Source organism: Gnatocerus cornutus, unplaced genomic scaffold (genome assembly GCF_029298725.1).
Source record: "Gnatocerus cornutus isolate USDA-ARS CGAHR unplaced genomic scaffold, icGnaCorn1.1 ctg00000023.1, whole genome shotgun sequence".
Classification (NCBI taxonomy): domain Eukaryota; kingdom Metazoa; phylum Arthropoda; class Insecta; order Coleoptera; family Tenebrionidae; genus Gnatocerus; species Gnatocerus cornutus.
This window is the reverse complement of record NW_028275375.1, coordinates 5,604,854-5,620,876: the sequence shown is the minus strand read 5'-3', so window position 1 is coordinate 5,620,876 and position 16,023 is coordinate 5,604,854. Positions and strand designations below refer to the sequence as shown.

At 37.6% G+C, this 16,023-nt stretch overlaps 3 protein-coding genes across 7 annotated transcripts; 2 read left to right on the top strand and 1 right to left on the bottom strand.

Moving 5' to 3' along the window:
* Positions 1-478: 478 nt before the first annotated feature.
* On the top strand, positions 479-1,347 carry LOC148166600 (trypsin alpha-like). Its single transcript, XM_088048636.1, has 3 exons — positions 479-524; positions 571-751; positions 798-1,347. Exons 1-3 carry the CDS (start codon positions 479-481, stop codon positions 1,345-1,347), a joined length of 777 nt encoding a protein of 258 aa, XP_087904762.1.
* Positions 1,348-3,978: 2,631 nt separating this feature from the next.
* Positions 3,979-4,850, top strand: LOC148166599 (trypsin-7-like). Its single transcript, XM_088048894.1, has 3 exons — positions 3,979-4,028; positions 4,076-4,256; positions 4,301-4,850. The coding sequence occupies exons 1-3, from the start codon at positions 3,983-3,985 to the stop codon at positions 4,848-4,850; spliced, it is 777 nt and encodes a 258-aa protein (XP_087905020.1). The 5' UTR covers positions 3,979-3,982.
* A 4,989-nt stretch (positions 4,851-9,839) lies between these two features.
* Positions 9,840-15,364, bottom strand: LOC148166598 (uncharacterized). 5 transcript variants are annotated; one of them, XM_088048798.1, is made up of 6 exons: positions 15,272-15,364; positions 14,723-14,860; positions 11,974-12,207; positions 11,004-11,296; positions 10,867-10,951; positions 9,840-10,205 (listed from the first exon to the last, which is right to left on the bottom strand). In XM_088048798.1, exons 2-6 carry the CDS (start codon positions 14,811-14,813, stop codon positions 10,192-10,194), a joined length of 717 nt encoding a protein of 238 aa, XP_087904924.1. In that variant the 5' UTR covers positions 14,814-14,860; positions 15,272-15,364; the 3' UTR covers positions 9,840-10,191. The 5 variants fall into 5 exon arrangements, with proteins under 5 accessions (XP_087904924.1, XP_087904921.1, XP_087904920.1 ...); XM_088048795.1 differs by having other exon boundaries at positions 10,657-10,951; positions 14,723-14,863; positions 15,272-15,363; XM_088048794.1 differs by having other exon boundaries at positions 10,657-10,951; positions 15,272-15,363.
* Positions 15,365-16,023: the final 659 nt, after the last annotated feature.

Genomic DNA, 16,023 nt, shown 5'->3' with positions numbered 1-16,023 from the left:
TGTAAAACGCGTTCAAAAAAAACGACGTCTTGATTATTGGTAGTTCTGATAACGTCCGCTTTTTTTTGACCGTCACTGTAATAGAAAAGATAAAAGGTTTGAAAAGCCAACCAATACAAAAAAAAGAATCTGAAAAACGATTAATTCAAACATTTGATGATTGCGAAAAATGTGAAGGGCAAAATAATCCTATCTAAATAATCTCAAGTACATCAAGTGTAGAAAAACCGTTAAAAAATCGAGTAAAACAAAACGTGTATTCTAATACGCTATTTTTGGATCTAATTTTTATTTATTACTTTATAAGTAGTTTAAAAACGTTTTTCAAATAACCGGTGAATTAGACATCCGCCAACAATAAATCAAAAACTGTAACATTAATAGACATTTTAAGCTCAACAAAATTGATAATGCGGTTATTAAAAGTGTCGAGATCTGACTATAAAAGTCGCGTTTGCATTGTACAAATCATTCCAAAATGAAAGCATTCGTACTTGTTGTAGCTCTTCTTGCAAGCGCCTCAGGTGAATATAACTTATTTGAATTCGTATTCTTACTTTTTTGTACCAGCGCTTCCTCAACAACCCCTGGCGAGGAGTTTGTTGCCTGATGGTAGGATCATTGGTGGTTCATCCGTCGCCATCACTTCAGTACCATGGCAAGTGTCCCTCCAGTACTACGGCTCCCACATCTGTGGAGGCTCAGTCATCTCCGCCAACTACGTAGTCACAGCCGCTCACTGCACCGACGGGTTAGTTATTTAACCAAACGAAATCTCTCGATGATTGTTTTGTTAGTTTGTCAGCTAGTCAAATCTCCATCCGTGCCGGAACGGCCTCGCGCGGCTCAGGAGGACAAGTCGCCAACGTCGCCAAAATCAACCAACACTCCAGCTACAACAAGAACACCATCGATTACGACATCTCCGTCCTCCAACTCTCCTCCTCGTTGTCCCTCAGCAGCAGTGTCGCTGCAGTCACTCTTCCTTCTGCTAGTACTAGCTGGAGCGCCGGTACCAACTCTCTTGTCACCGGCTGGGGCACCACTTCCGAAGGCTCCAGTGCTCTTCCTACCAACTTGCTCGGAGTTACTGTGCAAATTGTCAGTCAGTCGTCTTGCCAATCTGCTTATGGCGGTAGCAGCATTACCAGTCGTATGTTGTGTGCTGGAGTTAGCGGCGGTGGCAAAGACGCTTGCCAGGGAGATTCTGGTGGTCCGTTGGTTGTCGGTAGCACTCTGGCTGGTATTGTTTCGTGGGGGTATGGATGCGCTCGTCCTAATTATCCAGGAGTTTACGCCAGTGTTCCTGCTCTTCGCAGCTACATTACCCAAACAGCAGGGATCTAAACAGATTTCAGAAAATTTTGTTGTAAAAATAGGAAAAGATATTAAGTAAAAAAATGAATCGTTGGAGTTGTGGTTTTAATTATTTTTCCGGCGATCGTTTGTTTTTAGGCACTATTAATGCATGGTTTGTCGGCTGAAATTATGCATTAAAGTGGCTGTTAATAAATGATTTAATGTGTTTATTATGGGCAATCAATTATACACGCAGTTTAATAAATTAAATAATGATGTGGAGGCTCTGGATCTGTTTGTTTACTAATACCAAATCAAAACGACGATTTTTAGACTTCACATAGAGACTCCCTAGTTTCATACGGGTCGATTTCAAGTCACTGCGTTAACGCAAATTTGCAACCGTTGCCAAGGTATGAGCAATGTGATTGGCGTTGCTATGTTGCAAATGGGATTTGCAGTAAGGCAAGTCACACTTGAAATCGACCCCATAGACATCGTTTGAAATCAAGGTTACTAAAATTAACAGGTTTGCTACAAAGTTTTGAGCCAATAGCAAGCTTCTTGAACTGGCGCGAATACGTCATCGGAAAGCACTTTTAAATTCCAATTGAATTTTTTCATTGCTATTATTATTTAAAACAGCAATATTTAACACTCTGATGCTTCTACAAGAACTTTCTTAAACAACATTGGCGATCAACAATGTTTTTACACCCCAAAACAATTGACAGAACTTTCTTGTGACGTCATTTGTGGTCACACGTCCCTAGCAACCAAAAGAGGGTGGAGTTTTAGCCTTAGTAACGAGCAAACCTGCTTAATTTAGGAACCTTGGTTTAAAATTACACTCAAATTTGACAACTGTTGACAGATCGGACATATCCATTGAATACATAACCTCACCTTAGTTTTTGTATATTGGGTTGCATAACCACCTTTGTAAAAAATTTCTTTTTTTGGTGAATTTTTCAAAATTCGATTACCGGAAAAGTTTTGTAATTAACTCTATGGTTAATGGCCGATTAATAATCTCGCTTAATAATAATAATTAATTATGTATTCATATTAATATTATATATTATAATTATTAAGAATCATTAATTTATTATTAATTATTATTAATTATTATTAAATACAAGGTGTTTAAAAATGTTTTTAGCATCAAGGGTGGCTGTGGAATTCCTGCCATGCACTATTTTGCCGCTTTGTTTTCATAGTGAAATAACTATCTTGAAAATTATTTACAATGTCACTTAAGTTTCAGTTACAGTTTTGTGTCCAAGTTTTTGATTTTCAGATTTTAAACCACAACTAGAACAGTTTATTTCTCAAAACTTACTGTGCTCCATGTTTGAGGTTAACTGCAAATGTCAGTTGAAAAATCGAAACCCACATTTGTAATGAGCGGCAAATTTCTTTGACATTTCATAGCTACCCTTGATGCTAGAAACATTTATAAACACCTTGTATTATTAATTATTAATTACTTTAATACAATTATTATTATTAATTAATAATCTCACTACGTTCGTGCGGGTTAAAATCGCTCAATTAATAATCGCTTTCATTAACCAACTTGTTTGTTAAATACAGTCAAAATTGGATATAGTCACCCTGTCTAGAAACAATTTTTTTTAAAAGTTGCTTTTATCAAAAATGTTGATTATATCCAAATGGGTAGACAATATTTAAAATATAATATTATGGTATTTTTATGTATATGCAGACACAGAAAGAACAAAAGAGTTTGCCTAGGTAATGACCTAAAGATCAAAAATAGCCACTTTATACACCGAATTTACACAAAATAACCAGAGAATTTACCAACAGAAACGAAAAATCAATAATAAATAATTAAGAAATGTGAGACAAGGTAAAGAGCATAAACAAAGAAAGAGGAAAAATATAAAAACATATTATTAGTGTTAGTAAACAAATAACGAAAAATTAACAATAAAAGACAAGAAACAAAAAATACCTTGCAAATACAAGTATAGAAAACTACGAAGAATACCAATTGTCAAGAGCAAGAACAAACAGTGAGAAAAGGAAAAACATGGAAAAAATTAAGAAAGAAAATAGCAGAAACATCCTTCAGAGCGATAAACACTGTCTCTTCTGTTTTTGCATCTTTAACAGGATTATTTTAGCGATTGACAGTAGATGAGATTATATCAAATGACAGAAACTAAATTAGCTGTCAATATCAAAGGTTGCTTATATCAAAGGTGACTATATCGAATTTTTACTGTAGCTATAAATAATTTTTAATAAGAAAAAGATTTACAAGGACATGGAACGACTTTAATTTCTAGAAAGTTGATCCAAGGATAATTACTATCTTCACGCTTTTTCCATTTTCATCCATTCATCCATTTTTTCAATCGCTTCTACTACCAATTCGGCGGAAGGACTGACAGAACAATAACATTTCAGTTTGATCACCACAGATTAGCAAGAGTGACTAGAAATGATACCCACAAATCAAAAAGATATTATATTTAAGCCCCTTTGAGTGATCCTAATCTCATTTATCGCGCGCGTGAACTGAAGATCATCCCAAACTAAGGCAGTATGTCTAGACGATGATGGATAGCTTAATCTGTGAACATTGAAAAAACGTTAATTTCGCCAAATAGATAGTATAAAAGTGGACCCACACAAGACGTCAGTTATCAAAATGAAGTCGATCCTGATTGTTGCCTTGCTAGTCATCTCCGCCTCAGGTAAGATCCGTTTTACTGTAGTACTGAAATGTAAAGTGTTGTACCAGCGGTTCCCAATGCCCGTCTTAAGAACCGGATGATTCCCGATGGAAGAATCATCGGAGGTTCGGCCATCGACATCTCCAAAGTACCATGGCAAGTTTCTCTTCAGTACTATGGTTCCCACATCTGTGGAGGCTCCGTCATTTCAGCCGAATGGGTCGTCACAGCCGCTCACTGCACCGACGGGTGAGTTGAATTTACTTCTTAGTACTCCATAACTTTTCCTTCAGTTCCTCAGCAAGTCAACTTACCATCCGCGTTGGTACTTCCACTCGTGGATCCGGCGGGCAAGTCTCCAACATTGAAGCCATCCACCAAAATCCTCAATACGACGATTGGGATATCGACTACGACATTTCTCTTTTGAAATTGTCCACCCCTTTGACTTTGAACGAGAATGTTGCAGCTGTTGGTCTTCCTGAACTGAACCAGAATTGGGCTGCCGGTACTGATACGCTTGTGACTGGTTGGGGTACCACTAGCGAAGGGAGCAGTTCTCTTCCCTCTGAACTCCTTGGAGTGAACGTACAGATTGTCAGCAATGCAGATTGTCAAGCTGCGTACGACAGTTACCCCATTACTGATAGGATGTTGTGCGCTGGAGCCAACGGAGGTGGTAAAGACGCTTGCCAGGGCGATTCTGGCGGTCCTTTGGTGGTTGACAATGTTCTTGCTGGTATCGTTTCGTGGGGTTTGGGATGCGCTCGTCCGGCTTACCCAGGAGTTTACTCCAACGTTGCTAATCTCCGCGGTTACATTCAAGAAGTCGCTGGATTGTAAAAACTGAATATTGTACCATCAATGTAAACCTTAATAAAATGTTTTTTAGCTTATTTTTATTTCTTTTTGTGACAGTACTCGATGCAGCAATAGTCGTGTTTATACAGAGTGTACCCGAATAAAGTGCAAAGGTTTTAGCCCCAATATCAAACACCGGGAAAAATGAAAAACGAGACTTTGATCCACCATAACTCAGTCATTTGTTGTCGGATCTCAATTTAAATCCCAGATTTGGAATCTACGGAAAATTCTGCATACATTGATATATAATAACTCAAGTTTACTCTAAAAAATAAGCGAGATATCGATATGAGAAATTTGGCATAGTTCTAATCATGAATTTTCGCAAAAAACTGCAACTTTCGACTATTGGAAAATCTAAAAACTATTTCTTATGTAAAAAATCGCGAGAAAAACGATGCCGCAAACCGCATTCCAATATCTGGAATAGTTTTCGAGATATCGAGCACGAATTGTTTTGAACCTTCAAAAATTTGGCCCTCTGGCGACAACCCAAAATTTCAAACGGCCATAACGCGGTTATTTATTGACAAATTTTAAAAAATTATCATATTTTTGGATTCAGCGTGAAATTCTGCGTAAAATGAGACCCTAATTTGTTGAATTTGCTTAATAAATAAACGAGGCATTGGCCAAAAATTGTTTTGAAAACATCATTTTTGGGTGATTTTCAATCAATGTTTTCAAAACGAAAACGACGTTTAATAGCATTGAATTATAGATCAGTCGAAAGAGGAGCTTAAAATCTATCTACTGGCCAAATTTGAGATCTCTAGAACAAATAGTTCGCGAGTTATGGTCAAAAATTAAAAAAAATGAAAAATTTTCATCGTTTGAGTCGCAATTTTTTTTCGCGAAAAATCGACTATCGAATTTTGGGCTTTTAAGCACTTTTTCTAACGTAAAATGAGCCGAGAAAAACGATGGCGCGAACCGCATTTCAATATCTCTAATAGTTTCCGAGATATTTAACTTTGAAAATTGGGAAAAATGAGAAAAAATGAAAATCAACTATCCGAAACTTTGATCGGCCATAACTCAGTTATTTGTTGTTGTATTTGAATTTAAATCCCAGATTTGGAATCTGCGGAAAATTCTGCGTTCACTGATGTATAATAACTCAAGTTTACTCTAAAAAATAAGCGAGATATCGATATGAGAAGTTTGGCCATAGTTTTAGTCATGAATTTTTGCGAAAATTTGCAAATTTCGACTATTGGAAAATCTAAAAACGATTTCTTATGTAAAAAATCGCGAGAAAAACGATGCCGCAAACCGCATTCCAATATCTGGAATAGTTTCCGAGATATCGAGCATGAATTGTTTCGAACCTTCGAAAATTTGACCCTCTAGCGACAACCCAAAAATTCAAACGGCCATAACTCAATTATTTGTTGTCGGATCTGAATTTAAATTCCAGATTTGGATTCAGCGCGAGATTCTGCGTAAAATGAGTCAAAATTTATTGAGTTTACCTACGAAATAAAGAAAGCATTGACCAAAAACTGTTTGGAAGTGGTCATTTTGGGGTGATTTTCAATCACTATTTTTAGTGTAAAAACGACGTTTAATACCTTTGTATTATATATCATTCGAAAGAGGAGCCCGAAATCTATCTATTGGCCCAATTTGAGATCGATCAAACAAACGGTTTACGAGTTATGATCAAAAATAAAAAAATTGGAAATTTTTTATCGATTGAGTCGGATTTTTTTTTCGCAAAAAAACGACTATCGAATTTTGGGCTTTTAAGCACTTTTTCTAACGTAAAATGAGCTGAGAAAAACGATGGCGCAAACCGCATCGCAATATCTCTTATAGTTTCCGAGATATTTAACTTTAAAAATAAGGAAAAATGAGAAAAAACGAAAATCAACATTTCAAAACTTTAATCAGCCATAACTCGGTTATTTGCAGTCGTATCTGAATTTAAATCTCAGATTTGGAATCTGCGTAAAATTCTGCGTACACTGATGTATAATAACTCAAGTTTACTCTAAAAAATAAGCGAGATATCGATATGAGAAGTTGGCATAGTTTTAGTCATGAATTTTTGCGAAAATTTGTAAATTTCGACTATTGGAAAATCTAAAAACGATTTCTTATGTAAAAAATCGCGAGAAAAACGATGCCGCAAACCGCATTCCAATATCTGAAATAGTTTTCGAGATATCGAGCATGAATTGTTTCGAACCTTCGAAAATTTGACCCTCTAGCGACAACCCAAAAATTCAAACGGCCATAACTCAATTATTTGTTGTCGGATCTGAATTTAAATTCCAGATTTGGATTCAGCGCGAGATTCTGCGTAAAATGAGTCAAAATTTATTGAGTTTACCTACGAAATAAAGAAAGCATTGACCAAAAATTGTTTGGAAGTGGTCATTTTGGGGTGATTTTCAATCACTATTTTTAGTGTAAAAACGACGTTTAATACCTTTGTATTATATATCATTCGAAAGAGGAGCCCGAAATCTATCTATTGGCCCAATTTGAGATCGATCAAACAAACGGTTTACGAGTTATGATCAAAAATAAAAAAATTGGAAATTTTTTATCGATTGAGTCGGATTTTTTTTTTCGCAAAAAAACGACTATCGAATTTTGGGCTTTTAAGCACTTTTTCTAACGTAAAATGAGCTGTGAAAAACGATGGCGCAAACCGCATCGCAATATCTCTAATAGTTTCCGAGATATTTAACTTTAAAAATAAGGAAAAATGAGAAAAAACGAAAATCAACATTTCAAAACTTTAATCAGCCATAACTCGGTTATTTGCAGTCGTATCTGAATTTAAATCTCAGATTTGGAATCTGCGTAAAATTTTGCGTAAACTGATGTATAATAACTCAAGTTTACTCTAAAAAATAAGCGAGATATCGATATGAGAAGTTGGCATAGTTTTAGTCATGAATTTTTGCGAAAATTTGTAAATTTCGACTATTGGAAAATCTAAAAACGATTTCTTATGTAAAAAATCGCGAGAAAAACGATGCCGCAAACCGCATTCCAATATCTGAAATAGTTTTCGAGATATCGAGCATGAATTGTTTCGAACCTTCGAAAATTTGACCCTCTAGCGACAACCCAAAAATTCAAACGGCCATAACTCAATTATTTGTTGTCGGATCTGAATTTAAATTCCAGATTTGGATTCAGCGCGAGATTCTGCGTAAAATGAGTCAAAATTTATTGAGTTTACCTACGAAATAAAGAAAGCATTGACCAAAAATTGTTTGGAAGTGGTCATTTTGGGGTGATTTTCAATCACTATTTTTAGTGTAAAAACGACGTTTAATACCTTTGTATTATATATCATTCGAAAGAGGAGCCCGAAATCTATCTATTGGCCCAATTTGAGATCGATCAAACAAACGGTTTACGAGTTATGATCAAAAATAAAAAAATTGGAAATTTTTTATCGATTGAGTCGGATTTTTTTTTTCGCAAAAAAACGACTATCGAATTTTGGGCTTTTAAGCACTTTTTCTAACGTAAAATGAGCTGTGAAAAACGATGGCGCAAACCGCATCGCAATATCTCTAATAGTTTCCGAGATATTTAACTTTAAAAATAAGGAAAAATGAGAAAAAACGAAAATCAACATTTCAAAACTTTAATCAGCCATAACTCGGTTATTTGCAGTCGTATCTGAATTTAAATCTCAGATTTGGAATCTGCGTAAAATTCTGCGTAAACTGATGTATAATAACTCAAGTTTACTCTAAAAATAAGCGAGATATCGATATGAGAAGTTTGTCATGGTTTTTTTAATCATGAATTTTCGCGAAAATTTGCAAATTTCGACTATTGGAAAATCTAAAAACTATTTCTTATGTAAAAAATCGCGAGAGAAACGATGCCGCAAACCGCATTCCAATATCTGGAATAGTTTTCGAGATATCGAGCATGAATTGTTTCGAACCTTCGAAAATTTGACCCTCTGGCGACAACCCAAAATTTCAAACGGCCATAACTCGGTTATTTATTGACAAATTTAAAAAAATTATTATATTTTTGGATTCAGCGTGAAATTCTGCGTAAAATGAGACCCAAATTTCTTGAGTTTGCTTAATAAATAAACGAGGCATTGGCCAAAAACTATTTTAAAAACGTCATTTTAGGGTGATTTTCAATCAATGTTTTCAAAACGAAAACGACGTTTAATAGCATTGAATTATACATCAGTCGAAAGAGAAGCTTAAAATCTATCTACTGGCCAAATTTGAAATCTATAGGACAAATAGTTTGCGAGTTATGGCCAAAAATTAAAAAAAATGAAAAATTTTCATCGTTTGAATCGCAATTTTTTTTCGCGAAAAATCGACTATCGAATTTTGGGCTTTTAAGCACTTTTTCTAACGTAAAATGAGCCGAGAAAAACGATGACGCAAACCGCATCTCAATATCTCTAATAGTTTCCGAGATATTTAACTTTGAAAATTGGGAAAAATGATAAAAAATGAAAATCAACTATCCGAAACTTTGATCGGTCATAACTCAGTTATTTGTTGTTGTATCTGAATTTAAATCCCAGATTTGGAATCTACGTAAAATTCTGCGTTCACTGATGTATAATAACTCAAGTTTGGTCTAAAAAATAAGCGAGATATCGATATCAATATTTTGCCTTAGTTTTAGTCATGAATTTTTGCGAAAATTTGCAAATTTTGACTGTAGAAAAATCAAAGAACTGTTTCTTATGTAAAAAATCGCGAGAAAAACGATGGCACAAACCGCATCTCAATATCTGAAATAGTGTCCGACATATCGAGCACGAATTGTTTCGAACCTTCAACAATTTGGCCCTCTGGCGACAACCCAAAAATTTAAACGACCATAAGACAGAGCGAGTTACACGATGCTGATTTTTAAACTCACGATTTGGGCGCTGCTGCACATGCCAGGAGTACAAAAAAGAACGTTTTTTTGTATTTATCTAAAGTAATAAATGAAATAAAAAGTCAGTTCGGTGTTTTGGTAGAATTTATTATTAACATGCCACATATAAGTAAACGATTATAATTTATTTCTGCGCTTTCCAATGATTGATCAATAACGATGGAATGGAGGCACGTTTTAAACGAGTGTCATTGCAAAGTCGCAGTCGAAAAAACTATTTACAAAAATAACAATTTGGTTCGTTCCTTGTATAATTTAAGGCACATTAGAAGGCAGATTTTGTTGAAGTAAAATAAAATAAAGTAAAATGAACACTTTGCATGCACACTAGTCCGAAGACAAGTGTAAAAGCTTTCTGTTCAGTCAGTCGCAAGTAATTGATGTGCGATGGCGGCTCCGAAATCAGATTCCCTTCCACTTAGTAGACAGCAGCTAGAAAAAGTCTCAATTAGTTACTTCAAATTTGATTTAAATTAAATAAACCCGCAAAAACTGCGAGTTTATTTTATTTAAATGTGAAAAGCTGAAGCTGTGCGAAATTTTCCTTCATTTAATGTGTTTAATAGCAGCGTGCATCTGTTAGTGAAAAAAGGGGACCCACTGTGCAAAATGAAAAAGTTTTGGACAGCAAAAAGTGGGGTCTCTTCAACTCTCTGCTATTTCGACCTGAAGAACTGAATTTCGCAAGTCATGGAAGGGTCTGAGGTGGGGTCATGGTCACATTGAATTTGGTCGTCTTCCATAGACGTGATAAAAGGGACAAAATAGCAAAACCGTGGGTAAAAAAAGATTACCAAAAATTTTCGCTGTCCTGGTCAAAAAGGTGGTCCTCTGGGTCAGAGAAACGGGGCCGCCGGGGTGGGGGGTTAGTCTAGGGACTTACCGAACGGCCTGATGGGGTGTTTGTCCCACAGGTACGTCCTCTTGACTGGGGAAAGGTACGAATCTCGGAGATAAAACGGGGACTTGCCCCATGGGTTGAAGGGTGAATAAGGCCGCAACAAGGGAGAGTCCCACCAGAATGGATCGGAAATTATCGACGAAATTGGGAGGAAAGGAGAAGGATTCAGAAGGTCGCGGTACAGTCTCTTACTTGGGAAAAGCCCACCACGGTTGAAAATCGGGAGACCGGCGTAGTTGTAGGCCACTTCAGACGGGCGGGGGCCCCACTGGCCAGGCTAAAAACAACCAAGTTAGTAGTCTTTCTAGTACTAAGTTGCTCAATCGTACCTTGATTGGGGTGGGGGAGAGGCTGCGCCCCCATCTCGGCCAGAGACTAGGGTAGAGTTTGTCGAGTTCAGCAAGACGATCCAAATGATCGAGCCAAGCCTTATGGGGGTCGTATTTTTCAGCTGCAGGTGATGGTCTCTTGCTGTAGACCAAGTACAGAGGATAGCGACTGAAGGGATATGTGGTGTGGAAGATGCTGGGCCACTGGCCGGGGTCACGGCCTCGGACACGGTCGATATGGTCTTGCCAAGCCTTGTCGGCGTCGTAGGGTCGTGGTTTCGTCACATGAAACACTAACGACGCGTTAGAGCAGCCCCACAACGTGTTCAAAAACTGTTAGACAAACGTTTGGACTAGTGTTAATACGATGCTGGCGCTAGGAGTCTAATAAGCACACTGTTCTTACCTCCAAGGCGACCGAAGTGTACACGCCTCCCTCAAAAAACTGGCACCGATGGAAAAAAGAAAAAAAGAGGAAGGTGTCGAAAAAAAGACGTGGATCGCCCTGGCAAATGCTGGAGCAGCAGGAACGGTTAAAAGCCGTGCTAAGGTGAAAAAGCTACAACGTGAAGTTTAGTACTAGAATAAAAGTCGACCGAGGGATTCCAATGGTAGCTCAAGCGTTTGCGGGGCGGTTATTCGACGCTTTTTAAAATAATTTATTAAGTACTTATTGTACAGAGACAGATTATCAAATACATAAAATACGATTTACAATGTGTAATGTGCTGTACAAAAATCCATCTCCGAAAGAAAACAACACATCAAAGTGAAACTGCGTCGAAAGACGAAAGTGTGATTATTTGTGTTTTGTGTTAATTCACAATAGTGGCGAAGCTACTTGTATTATAGTATATAAGTTCATGTTGAAGGGCACTTAGTTATAAACACAGACGATTGCATGAGGTCACAGCACGAAGTGGGGCCCTGATGGTAGATGGTAGTCGCTCGGCCTAGTGCTTTGACTTACCGGGCCGGTATCTGTCGAGAGAGCCATAGTTGTGGGGGTAGATTGGACGAGGAGAGTAACCGTATGTGTCCCGGTGCAATGGGTCGTATCTGTATCCAGGGGTGTGGATGCGTTCAGCGGCGTGCAGAGGGTCGTCGTAGATGGATTTGTTAAAGGGCCACTCGGGGCCATCGCTCAGCGGGCGGAAGATGCCCTTGGCCCGCACCGGCTCGCTGGCTCTTATGTCTTGGGATCCTGCAACAAAATCACCCCCATTCTAACGCATCCTAACTGTAAATCAGACTTTCATTCTTTAGGGAGAAAATTAGGGGAAAGTAAGGAATTATCAATTTGCAACTTCAACTCTATTAATTCAAATTTCAAAAGTCCCGCGCTAGAGCTCAACGCTCGACTGAGACGGCTGTGGAACTGCCGGTAAGTTTGCAAGCGTTGTGATTCAAAGTGCCGGCTCTCCAATTTCGCTTAAAAACACAGTGTTTAGTGTTCCCACGTCAATTTTGATGTTCTGAAACATTCATGGAAGTGTTCCAAGTGTTCTGCGCGTGTTCATCAGCCAAAACAGGGAAAAATAAGGTAAATTTCAACACTTTTCCATGAGAAATCGGGTTGGTTCATTATTACCAACAAAATGGGAGTTGGGTTGTAGCGCCAAATGTCTTTTTTTTTTAATTACGTTACAAATTGTTTTTCGAAAATTGAATTTTTTGGGAATATTGTGTTGTTCCAAAATAGATTTAAATAAGGATTTCACGAATTTTAGCTTCTACGCATCTCAGTTGCGCTTTGCTGCCAACTGTTATTGATAAAAATCGCTAGGGGCTGCTACCACCTTAACATTTAAATGAGTGGATTTTTTTTGAATAAAATTTCCAAAGCTTCATTAAGATTCCAACTTTAAATAAAAAAATAACTGTCAAAGTTAATTGGGATTAATAACACTGCGCACCAGCACTTTTTTTCTAAAGATGTAAAAGATGTTTCTGGATATACAGGGCTTTCTGATTACGAAACACTAATCGGTTTTATCAGATCAGCTTTGGTTTTCGAAAAAATAGCAACTATAATGTCAAATTTTAGGCTAAACCAGCTGTAAAAAAAATACTGTATTTCTGAAGTTTTTTTGAAAAAGTTCTCAAATTTATTCAAAATCGATGTTACTCTACAAACAATGCCATTAAATGTTAGAGCAACATCGCTTAGAGGATTGCAGCGACAATTGTCGAAAGCGCAAAAATTGGTCTCAAGAAACATGTAAAATTTTGTGATTTAAGACTAAACAACAGAAAGAGATTGATGAAAATCGTAAATTTAGACTTAAATTGATTAAATGGGACAGTCATACTTTTTATTTTCCTTTTCTTGTTGCCAAAATCGTTTCTTTAAAATTTGGAAAAACAATTGAAAATTAATAAAACAAGAGCTGATATGAAAAATCTGTCCACGGATTCTTACACAATAAAGTCTAAATTATGAAGAACTGTTGAGACTTTTTCGAAAATCATTATCATTTTCAAATTCAAATTTCAAAAGTCCCGCGCTAGAGCTCGACTGAGACGGCTGTGGAACTGTCGGTAAGTTCGCAAGCGTTGTGATTCAAACTCCAATTTCGTGTAAAAACATTGTGTTTAGTGTTCCCACGTGAATTTTTGAGTTCTAAAACATTCATGGAAGTGTTCCAAGTGTTCTGCGCGTGTTCACCAGCCAAAACAGGGGAAATTAAGGTAAATTTCGCCACTTTTCCATCAGAAATCGGGTTGGTCCATTATTACCAACAAAAGGGGAGGAGGGTTGTAGCGCTAAATGTCATTATTTTCAAATTACGTTAGAAATTGTTTTTCGAAAAATGAAATTTTTGGAGATAACTACGCGTTGTTTTAAAAGAAAGATTTAAATAAGGATTTTACAAATTTTGGGAAACTTGGGCAGCTTCTACGCGATTTTGCTACCAACTGTTACTGATAAAAGTCGCTAGGGGTCGTAACCAACTTTAGTGGAATTTTTTAAATAAAATTTCAGTAGATAATTAATTCATTAATATATCAATTTTAAATAAAAAATAACTGTCAAAGTTAATTTGGATTAATAATAATTGGCTCTAAATCCTCGTTGTTTTTGACTTGTTTTGAGAAAACTTCGAAACTAATCTGAGGTTTTCTCCTTGTTGATTGATTGTATCACTAAATCCTCACTAAACCTTGGGATTAGTTAATTATAAGTCAAAAATTATAGCATGAAAAACTTTTCCAAAATCGCTGCCAGTTTCCAAGACTTTTTCTTAGTCACAATTCCGCGCTATTTTCGTCTCAACTTTTTTAATTTTGTTTATTGTTTCTTGAGATATTGCATCACACGTTCGACTATTTTTACCACGGCAGTTAACGCAGGCTGAGTTTGATGTAAAATAAACCTGCAAGTGGTTTATAGCAGTAAAATTTCCTTCGGTGTAAACAAGAATCATATGTGTCACTGTCGCTGAAGTTAAAATATCTCTTCTATCCATCGTTAATCATCTCGCGATAAAAATAGGTGTTTTTCGCACTGGATCAAGGTTGCGATTCGTAAAATGAAAAGTGTAGTTTTGCCCCAAAGCCCGCGTTATTTTCGTCGTTTTGAGCGCGTCCTCGAAAAGCAGATGGCATAATTTTGGCAAAAGCTCCGAAAATTCGATACAAGGTTATTTTTGACCGTTGCGGTTTCAGTTTCAGGAATGTGGTGGGGGGATCGCATTTCTTTCATAATTTACGTTTACCTTTAAGGGATCCGACAAAGGACTGCCAGAATTTCGCTTTTTTGGACGCCGTCTCATTGCGGCCGATCATTTCCAAGTGGCTCTTGAACATTTTGATAGATTCGCTGCTACCTCTACTGGTGAAGCCTCGTCGTTCGTCTGCTAAAAGAAACGAGATTAGGTGATGACGGCGATGTAGACGATGACGAGAAGGAGGCCGCAAAAGCAAGTGAAAAGCTCGACTGCCCGCTGAGCTTTCGAGTCCGTTGGCCACGCCATCCCGGACTAATTTGGCGAGAGGCCCAGGCTGCGTTAGATCGCGTGTGCTGATTCTATTTTTGACCATTGCATTCTTAAGCAATGGCCTCACCATTTCGCAAACTATCCATTACCAGATAATAATAAAAACCCGAATTTAGCCGCACGTGCGCCAATTTTGGTGCGTTTCCCCATCGCTTACATAACGTAGTTGGACACCCCGGAAAGCCCCAACCCGCCGAAACCCCTGCATACTTACAAAGAGCAGCTTATCGTGTACACTGTGTATATGTTTAAAACACTTTTACTGACCTAAGTGGCGCTTTTAACGAGTCGTGGTGAGCGACTGGTGGCGTTCGACACTGACTGCACGCTGGTGGTTCGCGCTCGACGACGTCGTCCAGCAGCGTCGCCGACGTCACGACGCCGCCCCTCCACCGCCATTCAGGAGTATTTTGGAAAATCCGCCGATTGTTGTCGAGGTGTATTTATTGCGTTGGCCGTGTTTGTTTAGCCATAGGCAGGAATAGCCAGAAATAGCCTCTACGGCCCACTTACATCCGAAAAGTAACTAGAGATTTGAGGGAAGGTCGCGGAGTTGCGGGAACGGGTCAAGGGTGCGAGCCACACGTGACGTGATTTTTTTTTACCTGAGAGATTGTTACGTGCCGCTTTTTGGCAACCGCCGCCAAGGTTTGCTAGCTTGGAACCGAATTGAACGCGACATTTTTGTAAATTACTGCAAAACATCTCTGGAGGTTGTTGATAGTGCAAATTGGGATATTTTTGGGGGGTAACTAAAGCGCACCCACGGATTTTTGCATTATTGAAGATCCAATTTGAAAGGCGCTACGTTGCGGGTATTTATAGATGTGACTAAAACGGGGCATTCGAAAAATTCGAAAAACACTTTTATTCATTCAAATTCAAAATAGAATCTGAACCTCTTCACAACCAATAAGTCTAGACAGTCGCATTGAAACCAATCGAACTAATCGGATAAAGACCTTAAATTAGAAGCACTCAGCTAAAGTAGGTGACCCGTAAAAAATTAAAATAAACCA

Bases quoted from the DNA above. Each gene is read 5' to 3' on its own strand.
- LOC148166599 (XM_088048894.1), top strand. From the start codon at position 3,983: ATGAAGTCGATCCTGATTGTTGCCTTGCTAGTCATCTCCGCCTCAG. The intron at 4,029-4,075 runs GTAAGATCCGTT...GTGTTGTACCAG, and splicing joins GCTAGTCATCTCCGCCTCAG to CGGTTCCCAATGCCCGTCTT. The intron at 4,257-4,300 runs GTGAGTTGAATT...CTTTTCCTTCAG, and splicing joins GCCGCTCACTGCACCGACGG to TTCCTCAGCAAGTCAACTTA.
- LOC148166598 (XM_088048795.1), bottom strand. From the start codon at position 14,813: ATGTTCAAGAGCCACTTGGAAATGATCGGCCGCAATGAGACGGCGTCC. The intron at 12,208-14,722 runs GTAAACGTAAAT...ATTTTGTTGCAG, and splicing joins CTTTGTCGGATCCCTTAAAG to GATCCCAAGACATAAGAGCC. The intron at 10,952-11,003 runs GTACGATTGAGC...GGTTGTTTTTAG, and splicing joins TCTCCCCCACCCCAATCAAG to CCTGGCCAGTGGGGCCCCCG.
- LOC148166600 (XM_088048636.1), top strand. From the start codon at position 479: ATGAAAGCATTCGTACTTGTTGTAGCTCTTCTTGCAAGCGCCTCAG. The intron at 525-570 runs GTGAATATAACT...TTTTTGTACCAG, and splicing joins TCTTCTTGCAAGCGCCTCAG to CGCTTCCTCAACAACCCCTG. The intron at 752-797 runs GTTAGTTATTTA...TTGTTTTGTTAG, and splicing joins GCCGCTCACTGCACCGACGG to TTTGTCAGCTAGTCAAATCT.